This window comes from Trachemys scripta, chromosome 3 (genome assembly GCF_013100865.1).
Source record: "Trachemys scripta elegans isolate TJP31775 chromosome 3, CAS_Tse_1.0, whole genome shotgun sequence".
Taxonomy (NCBI): Eukaryota; Metazoa; Chordata; order Testudines; family Emydidae; genus Trachemys; species Trachemys scripta.
In genome coordinates, this window is record NC_048300.1 from 89,310,605 (window position 1) to 89,330,682 (window position 20,078).

The window sequence follows — 20,078 nt, forward strand, 5'->3', positions numbered from 1 at the left end:
ATTTTAGTCAAGTGAGTTAGGATCATTCATTGCCTGTTGAATCTACCAATGACAGACTACCAGTATCTATCTAAATAAGCATAAAGGAAAAAGCACCAGTTAGATTTTTTGGATATTTCCCCCACCCATGTCTTCTGTTTGTTTCTGAGCCAACAAAATTTCTACTCCAAGGAGGTTCACACTATCAATGCTTCCTAATATTATTTACTCTTTATATGCCAGTAGTGCCCAGAGACCCTAATCAAAATTGGGGTCCCATTTTACTAGCCAAGCACATATATAGACATGCACTAGAAATCATCCAAAGGCTGCCATTCAATTATAATAATACCACCTAGTTCTTATAATCAGGGCTGGCTCCAGGGTTTTGGCCGCCCCAAGCAGCCAAAAAAAGCCGCGATCGCGATCTGCGGCGGCAATTCGGCGGAAGGTCCTTCGCTCGGAGCGGGAGTGAGGGACTGTCCGCCGAATAGCTGGACCTGCCGCCCCTCTCCGGAGTGGCCGCCCCAAGCACCTGCTTGCCAAGCTGGTGCCTGGAGCCGGCCCTGCTTATAATAGCACTTTTCATCTGCAAATCTCAAAGCGCTTTACAAAGGAGGGCAGTATCATTATCTCCATTTTCCATGGCACAGGAAATAAGGAATAAAAGTTAAAATAAAAAAAAAAACACTGGGATACCAGTTTTGTGATGAACAATCCCTGCTAGACAGCTTCTCATTGTGCTCTGATCAGTCTTATCAGATTCTATCCACTAAGATCTAATCAAACCCACCACTAGTAATAGATGTCTGGAGAAGCGTATCAGAACAAGACAAGCCTTTTAAATTCCTCCTTTCAAATCCCAAGAAGTAATGCCCTGTTTTACTAAGTAAGAATTAATAATTGAACATAGTGAAAGAAAGCATAGACTAAGAAAGCAATTCTTAACCACAGATGGGACCCTCATCTGAAGATAACCTGGTAGAAGCAAATGTGAGTTATTAATTGCACTGACGCTTTTCATTAACAATATTTTTTTTTTAATTCGGATGATGTGGAGTTAAATGGATAAACATCCATGAAGGTGTGGCAATTCAGAAAGTTCTAGTGGTGCCACTTCCCAATCTATGTGGAAAGATAAAAAATATTTTGCCTCTTGAAATAATACTGCTACTTTCAATTCATGTAATATTTTACATGTTCAAATCGCTACATAGATATTAACTAATCGTGGAAAAAACCTTCAGCTCAATTTTCGGTTCCATGGTGGTACAAACAGTTTCAGGAAGAACATCCTGGAGTAAAAGTCCTAGTTCTTTAATCAATCAGTGTGCCCCTGAACCTTTATCGTTTAGGGCCAAGAAAGGTTTCTCTGCTCACAAAAGCAGTAGATTGGTTTTGGACACCATGCCTTCAGTGAAGTTAAACCCTTGCCACATACCTCTGTTAATGTGTCTGCTGTTCCAAAATATGACCACAACCTTGTCTTTGAGGTCAGGTTTGAATTTGCAGAGGGTTCTCCTCACTACTTTCATTTCTTCCTGCATCTATCCCTTCAGGTTACTTGATTCTGGAAGATAACCTGCTGAGTCTAACAAGCTAGCACTTGGGATGATGTTACAACGGAAATATAAATCACTGCAGTAAAAATGGGGTTTAATGCAGATATTGAGACACAACTGCAATCATACAGGATATATTGTAAGTGCTATTTAAACAGAATGATCCCTGAACAGACAGTGAGTCAGCCCTGTCCACTAATGGGGGAAGACCTAGCACAATTGGAGTCATGGTTTCACTGAATTCTAGCGCTGAGTAGGCAACCTTAGTTAGTGGAATAAATAGACATATTAATACTTATTTGGTGTTACAGCAGTCCTCCATGCTTATGAAACAGACTTTACAGAAGCAGAAATCTGACTGACTGACAAAGGCTCCAGCTGGATAACCATCTAACTGCATGGGTTTAAACTCAATAGCAAAATGTGTCCTCCTTGAAATCATTATGTCCTTCCAAGGACATACAGAGAAAAAAAGCGTAACTTTCCAACCCTATTTCTGTGTAACCGAGATCAGAGCCATGGTGAAGGTAACTGTAGGTTTACAAGTCGATGGATGAAATCCTGGGCCTCGCTGAATTCAGTGGGAGTTTTGCTATTAACTTCAATAGAGCCAGGATTTCACCCAAGGTTTTAATACCATCCCCTTATTGTTGTTGATCCATTGCAGAAATATTAGACTAGCAACAATAATGTTAACGTATCAAGACACTTCTATAAAAAGTTCTCCTGGACATATTTTCATCGCTCCAATCTCAATTTCCACAGAAGCAAGGCTGGAAACACTGGCAGTAGTGTACAGATCTCAGTGAGAATTTCACCTTGCCACTCAGCTTTGGATGGCTGTCTGCTTGTTAAGCACCAATTGTTCTGGGTTGCAAAAGCCACCCAAGAAAAGTATGGCAGAAGTGAAAAATTTTAATATTTTGCATTTGGGAATGAATATCTTAAAGGGATTGTCTTACTTTGTACATCTTTACATTGAAATTAAATAAACAAATAAATAAATAAATAAATAAACAACATGGAGAGTTTTTTTACAGAATCTATTTAAGTATAACCTCAACATTTCACTACAGCAGTAATACACTTTAGGCATTGTGGTTATTCTAAATACCTGCACTTAACATGTAAGCAAAGCCATGAAGGTTTTGTGGTTAACACCACACCAAATATCAAACACAAACATACATACTATAGTTGATGATTTTACACGCACACACGCAGAGTGAAAAGTGTAATAAGTATACTGTTTTTATTATGATTTCAAACCATATTAATACACGTAAAGCCCCCAATACTTTGAAACAAACTCAACCAAAATTCTGCACAACTCCAGTGCAAAAGACTGGAAACTTCTGTGCTAACTTGTGGTAAATTAAATAATTGAGGATTTTATTTAAAAAAAAACATGATAGTGAGATATAAAGGTTTTATCTGGACTTATTTGGGATGATCTGCATAACTCAGTTGTGCCTTTGACACTTGTGAGTAATGCAACTCATGGCAACAAAACCTTTCTACTACACCATCATATGTTATGAATGTGTATGTATACATATATATGTATCTACACACTGGCACAAACAGCTTGATTATGTTAATAGAGTTAAATATGCCAAATACCATACAATTAAAAGGACAAATGTCTAAATAAAAATCGTATTTAAAAACAAATTTTCCTAACCCATAGTACCAAACCCACTTTACATTATTAATACAATTTTCAATGATTTATGTTGATGTTTTATTATAATCACACAACTTGGGCATTAGAACATAATACACCACATCACATTCTAGGCCAAATTTTCAAAAATATGTTCTAAAGTGGGCAATCTTTTCTGTACCCCACTTGCACTGATTCCACACAGTATATAGGTGCCTACATATACATGTGTACATGCACATCTCTAATCTGCAAGGATAAACTAGAGAAACAAATGCCCTTTTACAATATATTTGTATAAACCTGAAAATTTGACGCTTTGATTCTCATGCATGAATACAATAGGGCTAATTTGGGGTTGGAAAACATCATAAACGAGTATTTAAAATGTGTGGAGAAAAACAGAATGTCGTTTAGATTTAAAAATTTGTGTGAAAAAATTCTATCATTAGATGTTATAATTCCTTCCCTTTTTAAAATAAACACAGCCTAATGTTGAGGCTGATGGTCACTTTAAGGATTTTGAATCAAAATAGACACAAGAGGAAAACGCAAAATACCACATTCCACCTTATAACTTATGTTGTCTAGAGTGCTTCGCAAGAACAGTGTACACAAATGCCACACCTCAAACACCTGCCACTTTTTTCTTTTCAATATTAAGACTGCAGGGTGAGAAAAGGGACTGGTTTACTACTACTCTAGTTAGAAATTCACACACACACAAAATCCTCAAAATATTTAAAATAAAAATGGCATCATATATGCCAACAAATGCACAATAAAACTGTTTTAATTGAAATAAGGGTGAGTCTATCACTGATTCATGGCTTCATTTCACTCTGTCAAACAAATTACATTTTTCACCAATTCATAAGAATATTGCTCTAAACCTCAACAAAGACATGATCTTTTCCACAGACACATGCTACATAAGCAAGAATACATATGTCTGTTTTAAAAGTTAGTTTAAAAGTTAGTATACCATAATAATCTGAACTATACATCTCTCTACCTTAACAAAATAATGTTTAATTACTAGAGTTTAAACTATCATTTATATGACATTCTTGAACAAAATATCACTTTTACTCATTGCAAATGATTTAATGTCACAAAAAAACAGCTGCAGCAATTATTCACTTATATGCCATTTCAAGATGAAAAACATTGCCAAGAGCAACAGTTGTATTGGTGTAATGTATTCCGCTCCCCGCCCTTTCTTCCCCCCCCCTTTTTTTTTTCCACTAAAGGTAAAAACAGAGCTCCCATGTGCCAAATGGCAATGAATGTAAATGTAAATGAATCTGTTAGCTATAATAAACTTGGTTAAAACAAAAGACTTCCTTTCTCGGTTTTTACACAGTAGGAATCTGAAATTAACAGGTAATGATGGATGCTGTCTTACATTATCGCCATACAGCAAAGCATGCTGATATTACTATCAAACCACCTCCCATACCACCAAAGATTTAACCAACTTGTTCTTCCACTGTTAAGCAAATTCCCTACCGCCCTCCTCATACAGAGAGGAAGAGTGCAAAGTAACCAGTCAGTGAGATGCATCTCCAATTACTTTGCCCATTTACTTTTATTGATGATGTTGTATGTTGCATATGAGTGAGTCGACGCCTTAGCAAAGATGCAACAGCTTCACACCTCAACAATACGTGAGAAGTGAAGAAGAGAACCAATTCCAAAGCACAATATTAAGTGTTAAACCTGGCTCAGTTGTATTTTGACTAGAAGAGCAAAAATAAAACATTTATCAGTAATTTCATATCAGTTTTCATCTCTTCCCCTTCCTGCAATAAAATACTATTACATCGTATTGTAAGATTCCACCTAGAAGAAACAGGAGGAAAAAATTGTCCATCATCTAGCCAGAATAAACACTAGCTTCTCCCACCTTTTACAGTTTGAGACTCTCCAAAACAAATACATTTACATAACTGAAAAGGGGAGGAAGAGAGAGAAGCATAACAGGGAAAATAAGACTATAACAAACCAAATTATCAGCAACTATTTTTCCCCTTGCCTTAGGTCTCTCTTCTTCCCCAGCCTACACATTTACATCACAAACAATTTGCAAATGATGCAACTATAAACATAGTTTTATTTACCCTTAACGCAACTGCAAAACAAGCTTCTATCCACATCTAATAAATATTTGCTGTTCAAAGAGATGCAGTTTCTAGTGTGAGACCGAAGAGTGCCAGGATATCATCCACTAAAGCTCCACCCTTCTCTATCCAAGTCACAGCATCTCATGCAATTCACCAGGACATATTGACCAAGGCCTTACTTACATTTAGGTGTGTTTTAACACATTTCACATCTTTCTGAGGTTTGCAACCAATTCCTTGACTGATAAAAGTTTTAGGTATAGATAAAAACAATGGGATTTTTTCCTACTCTTCTTCCTTTGTAACCTTCTATGATAGATTCTTTGCTATAGCTCCTCCCTGCCAATAGTTGGAGACAGTAAAAGTGTTTCTTTATGACATATCTTTGCATTTAAGGAACTTGTTGGCTCCCAAAGCAATAAAAGTTACATTCACCATTATTTAATTGCATCCTTGTAAACTTGGTGACTTCAGTATGAACTTGGAACTTTACACTGGAAGGGACTCTTGACTGGCACAAGTATCAGAGGGGTAGGTGTGTTAGTCTGGATCTGTAAACAGCGATAAAGAGTCCTGTGGCACAGAAGATCTTGAAGACCCATTCTCTCTTTGACTTCCTATGCCATTTTAGACAACTAGGGGGAAGATAACAGCATCTAATTATAGCCTGCTGCATGCTCCTTCCAAACATTAGCTCATTTTTCTGGGCAGGTATCCTGCAGTGTTTAGAAAATCTGCATAGCAAGGCCCAAGTACTGTCTTACGTATCGTCAATAGTGTCACATCTGCCTTCCATCCCCATAATGAGGTTACCAATGCAGATCAAGCACACCAACTATCAGATGCAGTTTCAGCTTACAAGCTTTTTTCATGCCTGCCAATCACTGGCACCCCATCAGAAAAATTGAACCAGTTTAAACATGCGATTAGTGACACAGCTAAATCAGTGCTGGGGCCAAAGAAAAGGGTACACCAGGATTGGTTTGATGAGAACAACGAGGACATCTCCAAACTCCTACGTGACAAGCAGAAAGCATTTGTTGAATGGCAGAATGAACTCACTTCCATCTCAAAGAAAGATAGGTTTAAGTACCTACAGAGCAAGGCCCACTCTGAACTAAGGAGAATGCAGGATGAGTGATGGGAGAGGAAACCTGCAGAAGTCCAGCATTACGCAGATACAAACAACGCAAAGATGTTCTTTGACTCTCTCAAAGCAGTCTATGGACCATCTAAAACTGGCACATCTTTCTAATTGATTTCATTCTCTGCAGATAGAAAGTCAAAGCCTGACAAACATTGAGAGTGAAGTCTTCTCTCCTTGTCGGAAGCATGAGGTTTTGGAAAGAATACCAGGAAGTGAATAGGTTAATTCATGTGAAACTCAGAAATTACCTTAGGGATACATTTCAGGTGGAGGTGAAGGGAAACATTCTCCTTATGAAATTTGGTATATGGTGGATCTGCTATAAGTGCTCCCAGTTCACTCACCGTTCTAGCTGATTTGATGGCTACTAGGAAGGCAACCCTCATGGAGAAGTAGGGAGCAGGTGGCTAGCGTTTCAAAGGGAGGTCTGGTAAGTACTGAAAGAGCAAGATTAAGATCCCATTGCAGTGTTCGTTTTGCCACCAGTGGGAAAGTTCTGATGAAGCCCTTCAGGAAGCTGATTGTTGCTGGACAAGTAAAAACAGCATAGTCTTCAACTGGAGGATGGAAGGTGCTGATTGTTGCAAGGTGGACCTGCATTTTCTCATGGAGTCAGAACAGCTTCTGAACATGAATGGTTTTGGTCTGACACCCATCCAAATACCAGGCCATGAGATGAAGGGGGCCTGGGTTGAGACGTCTGGTCTTGCCATTCTCTTGAGTGAACAGAGGTGGAAAGGGTCAGAGGCTGATGGGAAGCTGGGTTGACAGATGCAGAAGGTCTGAAAACCAAAACGGTCTAGGCCAGCTGGATATGATGATAAAGACCTGAGCTTTGCTGTAGCAAATCTTTCGTAGAACTTGTAGTATCAGTGAGATGGAAGAAGAGGCAAACCTGATTTGGTCTGTCCAAAATAGGAGAAGGGCATCACTGACCCACAGCTGCACAGGAGCAGTACAGGGACAATATCTTGTTTGTCTGGGTGGTGAACAGTTCCCAGGAAAGAATTCTGCCCTTGGTGAAGATCTCATTCAGGATGGAATTGTGCATCTCCCATTTGTGGTCTGTGCAGAAGTGCCTGCTGAGATTGTCCAACAGAGTCTGCACACTCAGTAGATAAGTTGCTGAGAACCACTTTTACACAAAAAGGAAAGAATTTTGTTCCACCCTGTTCATGTACACTAGCTACAGGAATAAAGGGAAACAAGAAGACTTTTTATCAATACATTAGAAGCAAGAGGAAGACCAAAGACAGGGTAGGCCCACTGCTCAGTGAAGAGGGAGAAACAGTAACAGGAAACTTGGAAATGGCAGAGATGCTTAATGACTTCTTTGTTTCGATCTTCACTGAGAAGTCTGAAGGAATGCCTAACATAGTGAGTGCTAATGGGAAGGGGGTAGGTTTAGCAGATAAAATAAAAAAAAAAAACAAATTAAAAATCACTTAGAAAAGTTAGATGCCTGCATGTCACCAGGGCCTGATGAAATGCATCCTAGAATACTTAAGGAGCTAATAGAGGAGGTATCTGAGCCTCTAGCTATTATCTTTGGAAAATCATGGGAGATGGGAGAGATTCCAGAAGACTGGAAAAGGGCAAATATAGTGCCCATCTATAAAAAGGGAAATAAAAACAACCCAGGAAACTATAGACCATTTGGTTTAACTTCTGTGCCAGGGAAGATAATGGAGCAAGTAATTAAGGAAATCATCTGCAAACACTTGGAAGGTGGTAAGGTGATAGGGAATAGCCAGCATGGATTTGTCAAGAACAAATCGTGTCAAACCAATCTGATAGCTTTCTTTGATAGGATAACGAGTCTTGTGGATAAGGGTGAAGCTGTGGATGTGGTATACCTAGACTTTAGTAAGGCATTTGATACAGTCTCGCATGATATTCTTATCGATAAATTAGGCAAATACAATTTAGACGGGGCTACTATAAGGTGGGTGCATAACTGGCTGGATAACCTTACTCAGAGAGTTGTTATGAATGGTTCCCAATCCTGCTGGAAAGGCATAACAAGTGGGGTTCCGCAGGGGTCTGTTTTGGGACTGGCTCTGTTCAATATCTTCATTAACGACTTAGATATTGGCATAGAAAGTACGCTTATTAAGTTTGCGGATGATACTAAACTGGGAGGGATTGCAATTGCTTTGGAGGACAGGGTCATAATTCAAAATGATCTGGACAAATTGGAGAAATGGTCTGAGTTAAACAGGATGAAGTTTAACAAAGACAAATGCAAAGTGCTCCACTTAGAAAGAAAAAATCAGTTTCACACATACAGAATGGGAAGAGACTATCTAGGAAGGAGTACGGCAAAAAGGGATCTAGGGGTAATAGTGGACCACAAGCTAAATATGAGTCAACAGTGTGATGCTGTTGCAAAAAAAGCAAACATGATTCTGGGATGTATTAACAGGTATGTTGTGAGCAAGACACAAGAAGTCATTCTTCCACTCTACTCTGCTCTGGTTAGGCCTCAGCTGGAGTATTGTGTCCAGTTCTGGGCACCGCATTTCAAGAAAGATGTGGAGAAATTGGAAAGGGTCCAGAGAAGAGCAACAAGAATGATTAAAGGTCTTGAGAACATGACTTATGAAGGAAGGCTGAAAGAATTGAGTTTGTTTAGTTTGGAAAAGAGAAGACTGAGAGGGGACATGATAGCAGTTTCAGGTATCTAAAAGGGTGTCAGAAGGAGGAGAGAAAAAACTTGTTCACCTTAGCCTCTAAGGATAGAACAAGAAGCAGTGGGCTTAAACTGCAGCAAGGGAGGTCTAGGTTGGACATTAGGAAAAAGTTCCTAACTGACAGGGTGGTTAAACACTGGAATAAATTGCCTAGGGAGGTTGTGGAATCTCCATCTCTGGAGATATTTAAGATTAGGTTAGATAAATGTCTATCAGGGATGGTCTAGACCGTATTTGGTCCTGCCATGCGGGCAGGGGACTGGACTCGATGACCTCTCGAGGTCCCTTCCAGTCCTAGAATCTATGAATCTATGTAGAAAATGGTCATCATGTTGTCTGACATTATCTGGGTATGGCCAGACCAAATGAGTGGAAGGAATGCATAGCAGGTTAGACAGACTGCTCTCAGTTCTAGTAGGCTGATATACATCCTGGCCTCTAGAGGTCCAAATGCCCTGTATGGTGCGATTGTCTATGGTGTTACATAAGTATATGAGACCATATGGCCTCATAGGGAAAGACACACCTTGACTGTGGTCCAAGGTCTAAGGATGACTTGTCTTACCAAGTTGTTTGTGGCTTGGAATCTTTCCATAGGGAGGTAAGCCCCTCCTGCCATCGAGTCTAGGATTGCTCCTATAAAGTCTATGGTCTTTGTAGGAGTCAAAGTAGACTTTTATTTGATGACATAGTTTCCCAAGGAAGACAGCAGGCAGAGTAGGAACAGAGGTGCCAACTGAACCTCTTTGCTGGATCTGCCCATCAGGAGTCAGCTATCCAGATATGGAAAGACGATGTATCTGTTTCATCTCATCTGGGCTGCCACCACTGAGAAGACCTCTGGTGCTGTAGCAAGTCTGAACAGAAGCACTCTGAACTGGTATTGTACTTGTCCTACCAGGAATCTGAGGAACCTTCTGTGGGATGGGTGAATATCCACATGAAAGTAAGCATTTTTTGTGCCAAGAGCCTCAAACCAGTAGCCCTCCCCTCCAGAGAGGGCATTATTGATGCCAATGAGACCATGCAGAATTTTGATTTTCAAAAATAGACTCTCTGTTGGAGTAGACTGAGAACTGGTCTCCATCCTCCACTTTTCCTGGGATCTAAAAAATATGGCGACTAGAATCCTTTCCCTTGATGTTAAGGTGGCACATGCTCTATAGATCTGGGCTAAAGAAGAGAGTCTACCTCCTAATGGAGGGACCTCCTTGTGACAGTGGTCCCTGAAAACACGTCTGGTAGGAGGTCTGTGATGGAGAGGTGATACAAACTTGATCAAGTAGCCAGACTGAATGATCTCTGGCACCCACCTGTCCATTGTTATTGCCCTCCAGTTATGAATGAAGAGGGCAAGGCAGCCACCAAAGTTTGGGGGCAGGGAAGGATAGAATCAGCAGAAGAACATGGTTCTCAAATGTCCCTAGATAATGGGTGGGGTTGAGCAGTGGCAGTAGATATGGAGGAAGCTGTGTACCAGAGTCTATGTACCCTTTGGCATTTGCACGATAGTTTGTAAAGGCGCCGCTCATAGAATGGTTATGGGGGTGGTCTTGGCCTGTACACTTGTTTATGGTGTTTCCTCTTTGCAGATAAGGTATAAACGCCAAGGGTATGGAGAATTATTATGGAGTCTTGGAGCGAGTGAAGGGACTCCTCAATTTTTTTCATTGAATAAGTTAGCCTCATCAAAGGGTAGATCCTCCATGGTATTTTGTACCTCCCGGAGGAACCACAAGAAGTAGAGCCAAGACTCATGCCTCATGACAACTGCTGAAGCTATCCCTCCCGAAGTAATGTCAGCAACAGCCACTGCAGCCTGAAGAGATGTTTTAGCTACCAATCTGCCTGATCACTGAGGGCTTGGAATTGGTGTCCTCTGAGAAAACTTGTCTTTAAAGTACAAGGATTTGGAGTAGTTGGTGAAATCATACTTTGCTAACAGGGCCTGGTAGTTAGTAATTCTAAACTAAAGGCTGATGAAAGAAAACACTTTCCTCCCTAGGAGATCAAGGTGTTTAGCACCCTTATCAGTGGGTATTGCCTTGGGATGCTGCAACTTCTATCTCTCAGTGGCTGCTTGTATCACCAAGAAGTTGGGTGCTGGACGTGTAAACAGGAACTCTGCTCCCTGGCTGGTACAAGATAATGGCTGTCAGCCTTTTTTGAGGTGGGAATGCAGCAAACTATGCCAAACTTCCCTGGCTGGTTCCATAATGGCCTTGTCACAGGAAGGGCCAGCTGGCTAGGAGCAGAAGGCTGGAGAATGTCCAGGAGCCTATGCTGAATATCCTGTACCTCCTTGAGTTGGATCTGGAGGTCTGTTGCCTCCCTCTGCAGGAGCTCTTGATATTGCCTGTAGTCATCAGGCAAGGATGGCAAAGATAGGGGCAACTGTCTCATCTGGCGAGGAGGAGGATACATCTGTTGCAACTGTCTGTCCTGGTGCATCCAGCTCAATTTCTTCGCCCTTATAGTTCAACAGAGGGAGTTAGGCAAGGGTAGGTGGGATTCATGCACATGGATCCTGGGATCCATGAATCCCAACAATACCAGTATGAAGGGTCAATCATTAGAGGGGGACCCCAAGGCATTGGGTACAATCGTTACCCTGGATAGTCACATCTGAGGAGAAGACTGATCCCAGACCTTCAGGAGCCTCTGTCCAGGCTAGCCTCCCTCTCTGAAGGTGATGTTCCATCTAGAACCTCCGACATGGCAGACAAGAAGGGGGGTTCCAGTTCAACCAGCAAAGCCATTGGTAATGGTGGATGAATGCTCCAGCTGGGTGGAATAGGGGAGTACTCCGGTCTCCTCAAGGTGGTTTCTTCCTCAGATGTCTCTGATTAGGGTTGTAGACAAAAAGGAGGAAATTGCAAATAAGGTAGGGTAAAGATATCCTCTGGGGAGGTGTAGGTTTTGGGGTATCCCGGAGTGCAGCATGTTCCAATGGTCAGGACCACCAGATCTGGCACATCCCTAGTTATGGTGGACGCTGGTTCCTTATGGGAGCAGGCCAGTGCCAGAACATAGTCTAGCTTGGCACTCTTGGATTGTGGTGGTGGGAGGCTATCCTTGAGCTTATGGAATCATAGGATGGGAAGGGACCTCATGAGGTCATCTAGTCCAGTCCCCCTATGTTGAAACAAAGTCAGTACTGATGGGTCCTTACTCCTTCATGCCATACTCTCACATCCAGCAGGTTTGAACGGACCTAAAGCCTCAGGACCAGTGATGAGGACTCACTCAACTTGGATGAAATCAGGGAAGGATCTTTTCATTTAGGAGCAGATTTATCCTTGTGTTTCTGAGAGTGTCCTTTACTCTCATAATAAGTCCTTGGTAACAATTCTTTGGGCTTAGCATCTCTGGCCTCAGATCCGGAGCTCATGCTTGGAGGGACACTGCCCATGGACTCAGGCCATTGTATGGGGGTGGTCTCCCTGGCTCAGGACTGACTGAGATCTCATGGCCTTCTCTATGAGATGCTTCTTTAGTGACAGCTCTCATCCCTCACATGTTCAGAGAGGCAAGGCACGACAAATGCTGCACTTAGCGGAGATGTGAGCCTCTCCAAAGCAGTAAAGGCAATGTTGGTAGTCATCACTCACAAAGAAGGAGCAGGGACCAGGGGGCAGGAGATGCAGTTCTTAAATGCTGGAACTGTAGGCATAGTCTTTGTCTGAAGGGAAAAAACTCCCCAAGGTGGAGAGAACCAAACTACAGTAACTAGACTAAAACACTAACCCTAACACTACAAAGAATACTAAAAGAAACTATTTACAATATATGTTTACAATAGGTTTTGTAGAATAAAGATGGATGTAGCTTCAGACATAGTGGAGTCTAACTCAGGCGATGAGGTGGTAAGAAGAAACTTAAGAGGCATCGGTCTGCACTGCCTCTTATACTGGCAGTTTGGAGCAGGAGGAGAGCAACCATGCAGGTGCAGACCAAAAGACACTACTTGCTAGAACTCTCTGATCTCAGGCGCATGGTACACATGCATACCCACATGTAGAATACATGTAGGGCCCAGCACTAAAAGAAGAAATACATTTTTTTTTTAAAAATCATACTTTCAAAAGAATTAGGAGTTACTGAACTGTTTCATTAGGAAAAGTTAAACTACATCTTCCAAGTTTTTGCTAGTATCTTCGTATGTAATGTTACCCACAGGGCCGGTGCACCCACTAGGCGAACTAGGCGGTCGCTTAGGGCGCCCAGTGGTTGGGGACGTCCAAGATTTTTCCTCCCTCCTCTCCCTTCCCCTCACACAGAGTGCAGCGCGGCTGATTGGGCGCCTGGGCCTGATTTAGCCGCTCCCATTGGCCTCCAGCAGGTAGAGTCCCTCCCCTGCTCCCCGCCTCCCCTTGCCTCAGCACGCTGCGGGGGAGGGGCTGTGGGCTCCACAGCCTACTTATTTTGGCTCCACATGGAGCCAGTGGCTGGAGCAGCATGGGGGTAAGGTGAGTCCGAGGGGACTGTCAGGGGGCGGGGGGAGGGTTGGATGGGTCGGCAGTTCTGGGAGAGTCTCTCAGGGGGTGGGGAGTGGTTGGATGGGGCATGGGAGGCCCAGGGGTCTGTCTGGGGGTGGGGGTGTGGATAAGGGTTGGGGCAACCAGGGGACAGGTAGGGGGTAGGGTACTAGGGGGGCAGGTAGGGGTGGGGAGGCCTCAGGAGGGGGCAGTCAGGGGACAAGGAGCAGGGGAGGGGAGGAGGGTTGGGCATTCTGAGGGGACGGGGATTGGATGTGGGTGGGGCTCTCCCCCCCATCCTCTTTTTTGATTGTTGAAATATGGTAACCCTAAAAAAGCGGTGCCCTGGCTCGGCAGGGAGGAGCCGCCTTCCAGAGGCACCGGAGAGCCAGAGCGTTGGCTTACGGGGGTGGTGAGCCCCAGCCATGGAAGAGCTGGCGCGGTACAGGGGGGCAGCAGCCCTGCAAAGGCGGTGGCATCGCTGGCAGGGAGCAGCCGCGCCCCCTGCCCCTCCTGCCCAGGCTGCAGCCCGGCACGCCCCTCCCGGGGGCTCCTGCAGGCTGCAGCAGTTGCATGTGGTCGGCGGCCTCCGTGCGCCCCCCGTCTCCCTCCTCACCGTGCTCGGGCTCTGCGGCTTCGAGGCATGTGAGCTACCGGGGCCCAGGGCCCTGAGCCCACTCTGGGAGGGGCAGCGGCAGTGGCGGCTCACAGTCCCGGGAGCCGCAGAGCCCGAGCGTGGCAGGGGGGAGCCGGGAGCCGCACGGGGCTGCCGCCCGCATGCATCCACTGCAGGAGCCCCCGGGGAGGCGCCAGGTGGGTTGCAGCCCGGGCAGGCGCACCCCCCAGCTTATCCCTCACCACGCTCGAGTTCTGCAGCTCCCGGGCGTGTGAGCCGCTGCTGACCCTCCTGGAGCAGGCTCAGGGCCCTGCGCCCCGGCGGTGGCTCACATGCCCGGGAGCCTCAGAGCCCGAGCACAGCGAGGGGGCAGCAGAGGGACGCATGGGGAGCTGCATCCGCTGCAGCCTGTAGGAGCCGGCCCCGGGGCGGGGGAGGGGGGAGCACGCCGGGTAGGGTGACCAGACGTCCCGATTTTATCGGGACTGTCCCGATATTTGCTTCTTTTGCAAAAAGAAATTTTGCCCTCCGCTCTGGCGCTCGTGCCCCACCCCGGATCCGCCCCCTCCTTCCCACATTGGCTCCCTCCCCAAATCCCCGCCCTGGCCCCAGCCACACAGCATTCCTCCTCCCTCCCATGCTTGCAGCATGGCGAGGCAAGCCTGGAAGGAGGGGGTGGCGGCGGTGCCTGGATCCTGGAGCTGGTGAGTCAGCTCCGGCACCCGGGCACTGGGCAGGCGGGCAAAGGGGAGCTGGCAAGGGAGGGAGACGGGGGGGGCTCAGCTGTGAGCCCCCCGCCGTGCCAGAGGGCTCCTGCCCAGGCCGCTGCACCCGGGGCCGGGAGCTCAGCCTGGAGCCCGCGGGGCAGCGCGGTGGGTCCAGGCGGGGGCAGCGCGGTGGGTCCGGGCGGGGGCAGCGCGGAGCAGGCAGGGGCCGGGTGGGCGGCGCAGGGGGGTGGGCCGAATCCCTGCTGCTGCCGGGGAGCCCCGCGCCTCTCCCTCCCGCTTGCGGCTGCGGCTCCTTCCCGGCAGGACGCGCCCCCTGGCCTGCCCCGGGCACATGCGGCGTGCGTCCAGCTGCTCCTTCCCGGCGGGAGGGAGACTAGGCGCAGGGGACGTGCTCAGCATGTGGCCGGGGCGGCGGGAGGCACGTCCCGCCGGGAAGGAGCCGCAGCCACGAGCGGGAGGGAGAGGCGCGGGGCTCCCTGGGAGCAGCGGGGATCGGCCCTTGCCGCCCACCCCGCTCCTGCCCGGACCCACTGCACGCCGCATATGCCCGTGGCGGGGCAGGAGGCTCCACGGGGAGGGCAGTGCGCGGGGCCAGGGCCCCTTTTAAACTCCCTTTCTTTTTTTTTTTTTTTTTTTTTTGCTCCACCCCGTCCCGGTATTTTATACTGCTGATCTGATCACCCTAACGCCGAGCCGCAGCCTAAGCAGGAGGGGCGGGGAGTGCAGCTGCTCCCTGCTAGCCACGCCACCCCTTTTGCAGGGCTGCTGCCCCCTGCGCCGTGCCGGCCCCTCCATGGCTGGGGCTCGCCGCCACCGCAAGCCAATGCTCTGGCTCTCTGGTGCCTCCAGAAGGCAGCTCCTCCCTGCCGAACTACTGCAGTGGTCCAAGCCCGGCAAACCCAGTGAGTGGACTCGGGGCGGGGACCGCTGGGGTGGGGAGGGCTCGTGGGGGGCTGTGCACCCTCCAGGGGAGTTCAGGGGCCAGGGAGCAGCCCCTGGGCACGGCTGGCCCCTGGGGTCTATTATGGCTCGTTGGGATTTGCCCCTCAATGAACCAATGTGCGGGGGGGGCGGGGCCGCAAGGTGGAAATTTCGCCTAGGGCACAAAATATCCTTGCACCGGCCCTGGTTATCCACCACTCTGTAATAACCCCACCAGAGGTCTTCAGTGGAGACAGAACCCTCGAACTTCAGTACCAAAATCACAGGCCTCAATCACTTTATCTAAAGTGAAGTAGTTAATAGAGATATCCCATCTCCTAGAACTGGAAGGGACCTTGAAAGGTCATCAAGTCCAGCCCCCTGCTTTCACTAGCAGGACCAAGTACTGATTTTGCCCCAGATCCCCAAGTGGCCCCCTCAAGGATTGAACTCACAATCCTGGGTTTAACAGGCCAATGCTCAAACCACTGAGCTATCCCTCCCCCGAGGCATCACTCCCTTAGGTGGTTCAAGTCATATGTTCTTAACCTCTGTGTGGAGTAGACACCACATGGAAACATGACACACTTAAGTATGATACACAGAAACCCCATTGGAAGAACTCGTCCCAAGCAGCTGAGTTACACAGGAGTTTGAATTCCCATAGTGGCCAAATATTCAGCCAGAGGCACAATCCCAGTTTGGGTGCCTTTTCTCTCTCTCCACTCACCATCTTCCCCCAACCTTCTTCTGTGTAATCTCCTTACTTTTTTGAGGTATACAAAAACAACTGCACAAAATTTCACTGCACTGGGCAGAGTGGCAGGGATCATCAATTGGCCATGCACCATCGGGATACCAGATTACTTGTTATTAGATACATACACATTGTGTAACGTTCAACAAGTACATGATTTTTAAACAGATTAAAATGTTCAAGTTACATGCTCAAGTGACAACAATTCAACATATGATCAGGCGTCCTGGCAGCCACAAACTGATTCAGTTTGTCAGGCGGCTGATTGGAGATATGTGGACATGCAGAACTGTGGGCCCTTATTGGCAGTGTTCTTATTAATATCAAACCACAGATCACCATGTACTGTATTACTATGTCTCTGCCTGCTAACTGATTTAGCCAAAGTTTTTACATAAACAGAATCAAAATTTCCCATCAGAGGTTGAGAAATCATTTATTTAACGTCCATGAAAATGGAGAAAAAGAGGAAAATTAAATTTGAAGACAGAACTACAATTTCATATTTGAAATCACAGTTACGTGTTTAAAGTCACCAAAATGATGGAGGGGTGGGGCTGCTTTCAACTGCACGGCTGGTATGCCTAAGAATTGTATTTCATAAATGATGCAGTGTTTTAATTAAAATGAATTTTATTTCCAATGAAATTTGTTTTAATAATCGGTTTATCTAATTTTAATAAAGCAGTAAAAATATTTTAGCCTTACTTTATAATCGGAGTATGGAGGACAACAGCACTCGAGCTACATATGGCTTCTTTTGTTAGTTTGTTTCACAGTGTATTTTTATCACAAGCAAGTATTCTCCCCCGCCCCAGTATTATCCTGGTATGCTAAGTGACTGTGCCTGAGGGATCGTCCACCAGTGAACTGCTGAGAGTGATGATACTGCACAGTTCTTCCAGAGGCACCTAGTCTTTAGCAGCCCAATTTAGTTAGATCCCTGAGGATACTGGATATATTTTGGTTTCATTTTCCTCTTGTCTTCCTTCCTCTCCTAGGCAGGCAGTCCCTCTGCGGTTAACATTGCTGGGACTATATTTGGAACTTAAGTCTACAAGTACAGCTACAGGCACTAAAGGCACCCAAGGTCTCTTCAGGCCAGGATGCCTCACACAGGTATGCCTCAAGTTCTAGCATATTAAGCCAGCCATTATTGCTCACGATCATATTTTAAAACAAGACTGTCTTTAAAAAAATCGAGCCAATAAATGCTGCCGTATTTGTAGCAGCTTCAATGAAAATAAATGTTTCATACGGGTGCCATGGCTGGGTATAAACACAAAACAGTAACTGGCATGGAAATCGGGTTATTTAACACAGTTAAATGGATGTGCGGAATGAGGAATGTGAAGTGCTGTTTTAAATGTATTTTCTTCTCCACCAGCTCCCCTGAAGAAGCAGCTCCACCTATTCTTTTTTTAAAACCAACAGTGATCACATCAGCTGGGAGGCACCACCAGAATGCCTTGCAAAAAATTTTAAAACAAGACATGTGGAAGTCTATGACCCACAATTACATAAAATCAATGAAGTATGTTACCTCTTTTTAAAAAGGGGGGATAGTTGAAGAGGAATGTAGGTCTAGCTTTATTCTAAATACACACATATAGCAAGCAAAGCTTGAAATAGATATATCTGTATATACCAACACTTTCCAAGAGCACTGCGGCCTTGTTTTAAGCTTACAGTTAATAGGAGGGTGGAGTTTGGAGTGTTGTTGGTTTTTTTGCTTTTGGAATAGTACCCATTTGGAAAATCTTCCATCTTCTACATGTTGCATTTTTTTTAATTAGCGCAATGTTGTAGCTGTGAGCAGCGGGTGACTATGCTTACCTGCTGTGTCTGGTACCTCTGCTGAGCCTGCGACAGATACTGTGCCTGGGGCGGCAGATGCTGAGGTTGCGGTTGCTGGTTGTAATATGGCTGTTGGCCCTGTTGGCAGTAGCCACTTACACCTTGCTGACCATACTGAGGCGGCATCTGTTAGAAGAGCCAAGCAAAGCAGATATATGAGTCAGGAGGTGGAATCATATGAAACCAAGCAAGGTTACAGTCGCGCACTAACCTCAATAGAAGTGGAGTCCTCACCCACAAACCTGGCTCAATATTACCAATCTTTTTACCACGCAGTTAACAGAAGTGCTCAGATCTATTTGCAAAGTACCACTTTTAGTACCCAAGATACTTTATTCTCAACAAGAATGTCCAAGGAAATCAGATACCGCAATTTATGAATGTATATCCTAGTGACGGTCACAATTCCATAATGTCTAGTCTCAAAATAAATAAATAAAAACAGCAAAAGTTTTAACAGAAGACATTTATTCTGAGTAGGCACAAGGCTAACCTACTGCAGGAATTGTTCTGATCAGCTGATCAAGAAGTAGAATTATGAAAAAAAAACCCACCCCAATTCTAAGGTGTGCTTTCCAAGAGGAATGCCATTTTGTACAATGAAATTAAGTAACAAGTTCTAATGTTTGTGATCCAGTTGCAAACACTTTCAGCGTTTAATAGGTACATTCAGCCCCCTTTTTTTAAATTGCTTGCTTCTTCTCTAAAAGTACATGCTTAAATGCTCTCAGTTTTTTTCTTTCCGAGTCTCTCCCTCGCCTTCCCAAGATAGATCTTTTGACAAAGATTCAAGCAACAATATAATACATAAATATACACCAGCAACTTGTCAAAGGTGCTAGAATAAACAAAATAGTGCACATAGCAGATCACATCTATGCAGACTTTATGTTATAAAGTCAATCAAGTCACTTAACCTTCCCCAAAGTATTGGTGCTTGAGGTATCATCTTAGGCCTGGTCTACACTACGGGTTTAGGTCGACTTTAGCAGCGTTAAACCGAATTAAGCCTGGACACGTCCACACAACGAGGCCCTTTCTTTCGACTTAAAGGGCCCTTTAAACCGGTTTCTTTACACCACCTCCGACGAGGGGATTAGCGATAAAACCGGCCTTTGCGGGTCGGAATTGGGGTAGTGTGGACGGAATTCGATGTTATTGGCCTCCGGGAGCTATCCCACAGTGCTTCATTGTGACCGCTCTGGACAGCGCTCTCAACTCAGATGCACTGACCAGGTAGACAGGAAAAGACCCGCGAAGGTTTGAATTTCATTTCCTGTTTGCCCAGCGTGGAGAGCACAGGTGACCACGCAGAGCTCATCAGCACAGGTAACCGTCATGGAGTCCTCCCAGGATCGCAAAAGAGCTCCAGCATGGACCGAACGGGAGGTACGAGATCTGCTCGCCATATGGGGAGATGAAGCAGTGATAGCTGAACTCCGTAGCAGTAAAAGAAATGGAAAAGTATTAGAAAAGATCTCCAAGGCCATGAAGGACCGAGGCCATAACAGGGACACACAGCAGTGCCGCGTGAAAATTAAGGAGCTA

At 45.3% G+C, this 20,078-nt stretch overlaps 1 protein-coding gene across 13 annotated transcripts in view; it reads right to left on the reverse strand.

Annotated features, from left to right (window-relative positions):
• ARID1B (AT-rich interaction domain 1B) overlaps positions 1 to 20,078 on the reverse strand; it is a 406,554-nt gene that overhangs the window by 293,143 nt on the left and 93,333 nt on the right. For 12 of the 13 annotated variants that reach the window (XM_034765331.1, XM_034765337.1, XM_034765329.1 and 9 more), the window contains exon 3: positions 18,510 to 18,656. The exons of the other annotated variant lie outside the window; for it this stretch is intronic. In XM_034765331.1, coding sequence (XP_034621222.1) covers positions 18,510 to 18,656 — 147 coding nt within the window. The remainder of the gene's footprint in view (positions 1 to 18,509; positions 18,657 to 20,078) is intronic. 13 annotated transcript variants of the gene reach the window in all.